Source organism: Buceros rhinoceros, unplaced genomic scaffold (assembly GCF_000710305.1).
Source record: "Buceros rhinoceros silvestris isolate BGI_N320 unplaced genomic scaffold, ASM71030v1 scaffold6772, whole genome shotgun sequence".
Classification (NCBI taxonomy): domain Eukaryota; kingdom Metazoa; phylum Chordata; class Aves; order Bucerotiformes; family Bucerotidae; genus Buceros; species Buceros rhinoceros.
Window position 1 is genome coordinate 50,716 of NW_010400591.1, and position 7,470 is coordinate 58,185.

At 37.7% G+C, this 7,470-nt stretch overlaps 1 protein-coding gene across 1 annotated transcript in view; it reads right to left on the reverse strand.

The window, feature by feature from the left end:
• Positions 1-7,470, reverse strand: part of DERA (deoxyribose-phosphate aldolase (putative)) — a gene marked incomplete at its 5' end in the record, with an annotated part of 44,403 nt that overhangs the window by 30,889 nt on the left and 6,044 nt on the right. The window contains 1 exon segment of the mRNA XM_010131920.1: positions 6,210-6,344. Within this exon segment, the coding sequence (XP_010130222.1) occupies positions 6,210-6,344 (135 nt within the window).

A 7,470-nucleotide genomic window follows, 5' to 3' on the forward strand; every position in this document is an offset into this window, starting at 1 on the left:
GAAAAAAAGAAGCGCTTACAGGGCCCAGCCGTGATTTTTGGAATTAAAAAAAAAAAAAAAAAAAAGGTGAAATAAGCACACAGGATGCTTTGCAAGAGAGTCCTTTTCATAAGAGGTACTGAATCTTCTAACACACAAAAAGTTCCTTTATAGAAAGCTAACATACAGCTTTTAATGAATCCTTCTTGCTAAAAAAGTCCAGGATATAGCTATGAAGATTAAATTTTTTCAGCACTACTAGCTTTCTTTTCCCCTCAGTCCTCAAGACAGACCTGGAAACACACAGTAGGGTTTGCCAGCTGCTGCACGGTTGGAACTCCCGCTACATCCTATTGATGCCATCAGCGCACTAGGCGGCCGGGGTTGGGATTGCTGGGGTGCTCCTTTGAGATGTACTACACACATTAGCAGACAACTGACTAATGCACTTACCAAGTCCCTTTATAGACACCAGGGTTCACCTTGTTTCTTACTGTGTACCAAAGGTGTGAATTAATCAGTACTAGCATGCAGTCTAACATGTTTTATTGATCAATTGATGATACACCAGAAACCTACATCAAGTTGAGATTCTAAAAGGAAATACAAAGAACCTGTGCTATTTTCTTGTGCATTTGATAACAATGTTCACATTAGATCCAAATGCACTCTCTTTTTGCAGAGTGACTCTTTCCTGAAGGTTTTGGAAAGCAAGGAAAGCAGCTTTCATGTTCTTCTAGTTTCGGTACGAGAAGAAAATATTTGAATTTTCTCTACCTTTAAGATACGCCACCAAAAATGTCAAAATAAAACCAGCAAAATGTAGATTTATGTTGGATACCATGAAAAGAAATTATATCCTCACAGCTGTTGTTCACTGGAGTTAGTACTGCAGCTACAGCATCCTCCCTACTGCTGGAATGTATTTTTACATGCAATTAGTGCCAAGATCATTTGAACAGTCTCACTGTCTGACAGCACACATCAACACACAGACAGGAACAACGGAGTATCTTCAATCATCCGTGCATATCAGGATAGCTGAGGTGGTGGTGAAGAGGGCATACTTTAATGGGGCAGGTGTGTAGGTATTAAATACTGCTCTTTATTCAGAGACCAATTACTGCAGACAAAAACTGACATTCATAGGACATTCTCAACCCTACAGTAATAACACAAATAGAAATGCAACTACCTCTGGGACAGAGAAAATTAACCAGAGCATCACAGTCCCAGCACAAGCAGGAACTGCTCTGATACAGAAGAAGAGCAAAAACTCTTACTCATTTAAAAAATAAAAAAGAAGCTTCAGAACTCAGTTTTAAATCAAGGCACAAATAAATCAATTACCTTGAAACTTCCTGTCAAATATCTAAAGTATGGGTGGAGTTAATCACACTTGAAAATGCACTCAGTCTTTCAAGGGCTCCTGGGCTCCTTTTGGGAGAGTCTGTGCTACCAAAAAGTCCTTCACTTAAGGACAGTTCCACCAAGCCAAGCAGGAGCAGAAGCAAAGATGGACACTGCGGTTCTACGAATACCTGTGACCTGTGCAGAACATCAGTAACTGACACAGAAGGTAGAGCTTCCCTGGTTAGCAGTAGTGGCACAAAGATTTGGGGAAAAAACTCTGCCACAGAAAACTCTGCAGGCATGGTTTCACCCATGAGCTAAAATCACCATGAAGAGGCTGCAAGTGACTCTCCTTCTGACTGCTGAAACAACGAAAAGAAAATCAAGAGCTCTCAAAGCAAATGGCCAGTACTGTGGAGCATATTAAACGCAGCACTAACACGATCCATTCTAAAAGCAGGGTAAGTCTTAAGCAAGGGGGTGGAAAAAAAAAGAAAAAAAAACCCCTCCATCAAAGTAAGCCAATCTCCACACAATATATTTGGAGCTCACTGATGTAGTCTGTAGTAGCTCCACTCACTTAGCTGTTAAAAAAAGATGTGACATAAGAACTCTTCTACTTTGCACCCACTTACTTAAGATACCCTACAGCTTTCATGAACTTTAAATCTGCTTTTACTGCATGCATTTATAAAAGTCATAAAAATTCATATTTTGTAGGAAAAAAACTTTCATAGCTGTGGTTTTAATTTCACTGTTATAAAAGATAAGTGTTGGAAGGAGTCTTTTTTATAGTTTTCCTAAAATTGTAAATATTCAGTACAAATTCGGTACAATCAATACTATATCAGTATTGATTTTTAGCAGCTATTAAATACACCAAAGAAAACGTTCCTCCCCCTACACATTTCTCAGGCAAACATTCCTGACAGCTACTGCTGGCTATAATCTGCCCTAGATTGTCTAGATGGTCTTTTGCTTTAGTCTAATACATTTGTCAAAAAAAATCACAAAATAAGGGGGTAATCCATATCTCCTCACAAAAAATGAAAATACTAAGGGGAAAAAACTTACAGCTTAAATTTTTATGAATCAGCTCTTCTCCAAAAATGTGGTGATAAAAAGACTTTTTCCTTTTTTTTTTTTTTTAAATCACTTTATTTGCTGTTTTTATCTAGTCAGTCATCTTGACTGATGTTCAAGGTAGAAACTAAGATGAGGACAGAAGATGTTCCGGTTCCTGTTAGACCAAGAGATCAAGGTAATCATGATAGGAAACTGGAAAATGAGCTGGAATCCCTTCTGTCTTGCATGTTAATGGCAGGTTTGTTAACAAAATGACAAGCACAAGGCTATCAGCACAACACGACTCTTTCAGTTCTGCTCTCAGCCACATATGTGCAACTCCAGGCTCCAGCGATTCTCATGAAACTGAAAACAGAGCTTGGATTCAGGACTCTGAGCCGCTGTTGACACTGTCAGACAGAAATTGTGCAACTAGACTTCAAGATTCCAGCTTGCACATCTAGAAAACAGTAAATTTGACTATAATATTTCCGTACAACACGTAGAGTCTTTTTCAAGTCTCTGGAGTGGAGAGTGTATTTTCTCGGCACTTTTTATAAGGGGGCCCTAATCCCTGAACAAACCCTCTAAACTCAGAGTTCAATAATTACTACCAAAATTGAAAGGCAGCTTTCACAATGAGGTTATACCTAATCCATGTCATGATGCAGCCACGTTCAAACTTCGTAGAGCATACTTGGTTTTTTCTCTTTTCTTGTAGGAAAATTCAACTGACAGAGCAAACGATGGGTTAACAATACCTCTGAAGCCACTGCCAGTGTAGTACGTCCAGGTGTTTGCTAAAAGCTGTGGAACTAGAAGTAATGTTACAGCGCCCCAGACAGCTTCAGAAGGTACAGCAACCCCATATTCATTGATAACAGGGAAAAGAAACAAAAATAAAAATAAATTAATGCAGTTTCTTTCAACGATTTGTCAAATTCACCACTCTTTATATATAGGCTCCACATTCTGTGCCTAAAGACAGCATCTAAATTGTGAGTTTTAAGCTTAGCCCATACTTTGTGAAGTGATACAAGACAATGGTTGAGTAAACTATTGTAAAGTAGTATTGCTTTAAAAGCTAATAGGTTGTAAAAAGTATATAAATTCATAAACCTAAATCTCATTCAATGTTATTTTCCAACAGAATTTAGCTGTCTAATAAAGCAGCTTTCATGTTCAGCACTATTAAAAAGATATTAACAATTATTTCATAAAGATCTAGAAAATATATTCTGAGTGTCATAAAGAGCTCCAACAATATTTAAGAACTGCTTTAAAATACCTTGACAAAATTGGGCATACATTAAAATTTTTAATAACAAAGTAAGCCTTTGAAACAAATCACAAAGCAACACTATTCTATCACGGTGACCCCAATTGTTGCACAGGCTAGAAGAAAAGCTAAAATTATATGAAAGGTAAGATAAAGCACATACATATTTTTGTCAGTAACTCGTGAAATGGTGAAGACAGGCAGCATGGGAAAATAACAATAAAAATATATCCATGTTATAAGCATAAGCAGAGGTTCTGTCGTAACTGCAAAGGAGCTCTAGTTGATGAAGCACCTTGGACACAAGCATAAACTGCACCAGACTTTTCAATTTCATGTAACGTAAGGATCCATCCTAAAAAAGACTTCTTCATCCCTTCTTCTAGCTTCCTAAACTTACTTTATGCATTGCTGTGTATCTTACCTAATTATTAGATAGGGGCACATGTTCACACAGGTAACACACATCTATTGAAAGCTAAACAGGAAGTCAGCACACTAGATTTTCACCAAAATATTCAGATCACCTACTGAAGTAATTTTTTTGTACATGCAAGTTAAATACTACAATTTTTCACCCTGAGACATCGTTATCTGGATGGCAATAAATTCTCTTCCTCAGGTAGCTTTTTTCAAGACCATGTAAATATGTGCCACACACATATTCACATTCATGAACAAACTTTCAGAAAAAATTTGGAAATCATTTCAATTCTGCCCTCAGTGAAAAAAAAGGTAAACTAACCATTGCCAAAAAAAAGGATGGCTTTCAACCTTGTCATGACTTTAGCTCTGAATAAAAGAACATGCACACCAAATCAGAAGACATCTCTAATTTACTTATTTAGTAAACCAACAGCTTTATACTACATCCATCATTGCTATGTCTGTGTACTCCTCCTTTGTAATTGCGATCACAAAAACCAACTCACTTCTTATACAGAAAAGCCTAACAATATATGTCCAGCTTGGTCACCCATACAAACCTTCTCTCTGAATCTAGCCCTGTATTTCTCCTCTGGGTTCTCCCTCACGTAATCCCAGACAATACGACCTCAGGCCTGCATTTGCAATTGCCTACATGCACTAACTTTCTGATCTCTGCAACTTGCACTTCCCATTGGTCTGTACCATGCCAAGTCTGAAGGATGGTAACCACAGTTAGGTCAGAAATTGCTACAAGATAGCCTTTTTCAGACACAATCGCAAGCCGCTGCTTGAGTCCAGTTTAGTGAAGTTTTTTTAGTCTTAGTGACAGATCACTGACTCAGCTCACTCTGTACCCAAGACCAATACATGTTCCCAGCAGAAAGCAGCTCCTGGAGGGGGTACTTGCTTTGTAGAATATAGTGTCGACCCTAACAAAGATACGAATGGGAAGTTGTGTATATAGTCTTGCTGCCAGCTGGTACAGAACTTGATCCATCATTCTGTCTTATTTAAAACCATTCAGTCACTAAGCCTCCATATTCCAGCAATTTCTGAGGCCCTACCTGAACTTAAAATAGTCACTCTGAAAGAAACAAAAATGTCTGCAACAATGTCGATCTTCAAGAAGTCCAACATTCGTAAAGCTGCACATATTTAAGTGCAAAAGGACGGAGACGGTAAATACTGAAAAAGAGATCAAGATATTACAGCAAATGGAAACCAGGATATCAGTCATGAAAACGCAGATGCAGAAACCTGGGCTTTTTGGTTCAATTCTAATTGCTAATTGAAGAAGACCAAAATCAGGAAATACAATCTGTTGCCATGATTGCATTTCCTTAACCAAACTCAGGTACCAGGGGTCCTTTATGAAGTCTTCCAAGCAAACAGGCTATTAGGCCCTGCATTACACAACTAAGTGGAAAATTCATTCCAAGACAATGATGTGTTTACCTTCTCATGGAGATTAGTTATAGGAGCACTGTCAGCACTTAAGGCAAACCATTCACAGTACATTAAGGAGGCAATTAGAGCAAAAACCATCTTCAGCGTTATTGTTCTTACTAATTAGTAGTAGTCTGCAGACACCAGAACATCAATAATAATATGAACAGTCAATTTGTACCCTCAACTTTCAGGAAAAAGAAAACAACTAAAATACATATTTTTGTCAAGAATTGAATCATGTATATTTAACAAGGTTATCATCTACATTAGCAAACCCTTGGGGGTCTCAACAAAACTGTTAAAATAATTAGGCATTCATTTCCATTTCAGTTGCTATTTTTTTTAATCCTGTACACAAAAGATTCTAAAGGCAGAGAAGGAATACTCTTGAATTTTCAAAATACGAAGTCAGTCTGCATGCCCAGCCTGACAGGAATTTGTAAGAGCATTCTTTTTTTTTTTAAAAAAAGCAATTATTCATCATAAATTAGTTAAATAGTTTTTATTTAGTCCAGTGCCCTAGATTATCAGTTACTCTTAGGGGAGAGACCAAATTCTTCAAGGACTGATGTGGAGACTTGGGTAAGAAACAAAGACAGAGCTTGCATGTGCAGATACAGAGGTTTAGGTTCCCTGCCAAAGGGTGAGTACTTACCTTCCCACTGGCCTGTCAGCACCAAACTTCTGCTAATGACAATGTCAATCTCTCTGGCACCATATTGCACAGCTAGCTTTATTTCAGCCAGTTTGGTTTCTAAAGGAGTTTGTCCAGATGGAAACCCAGCAGCCACTAGCAAAAAGGGGGATGCAAGTAGAGGGAAGAAAATGTTTTATAAATAGACCGTAACATTGCATATACCTCTAATACACCAAAGATCTTGGAAGTTGTTGTTTTTCTATTTCCACTACGATTCAAAAAATCTGAAGGCACCTCACCCTACTCTCTCTTCATCCATGAGAAGAATTAGTTGTTCTCTCAATAACCGATATCCAGCAAAATACTAAATGCATCTTGTGAAAAGGTCTCTTTCACAGGCCTTAAATTTTTCTAACGCAGCCCACATAAGAAAGCACAATGACTAGTGCTTCCAGCAGAATTGAGCAAACGAGGAATAAACTCATACATGAAACAGCACATATGTGCTGTGTTAAACTCTTTTAAGTAGTATTTCAGTTAAAATCCTAGTAATATGCTTAACAGCTAAATCACGATACAGCAAAAATTGCTTTTCATGAGATCTACTTAAGGTTATGTTTATGATATTTAAGTACAAAAACCAAAAGTAACTTTGAAAATGGAAAAAAATAACAGCTTTGTCAGAGATCCTCTTTCTCTCTGACATACAAATGCATTTAGTATGTATTTTTTCCCCTACACAACAATGAAACAACAAGAACAACAACAAAAAACCCATCAGAAAACATGGATGTTAGCATTAAACACCTGTCTAACTTAAAAGTTAGCCCCTGCTTTGAGCAGGAGGTTGGACCAGATAACATCCAGACTTCCCTTCCAGCCTACATAACTCTTTGATTCTACTTCTTGCTCATTGTAGATTCAGGACTTGCCTCTCATGTGGTGACTGGAGAAGAGCTGGCACTATTAGATTTATAAGTACAGGTCTTGAACCTGAGGGCTGCTCAGCAGGCAATAACCCTTGCCTCTGCACACAGCTTCATTGAATTCAGCTTGTAGGATTATACTTAAAAGCCAAACGACTGATAGAGGAAAAAAAAAATTGTATTAGAACTCCTAAAGCTCATATTGCAATATTGTCGTTGTTCTTATTATTATCTACTTAGTGTCTACTGATACTTTGTCCAGCACACTATCTCAATTTCCTCTATTCGAGTGAGGAAAACACTGATATATCTTAAGGACTGCTTTGAAGAGCTTTCAGCAAAACCAACTTGGC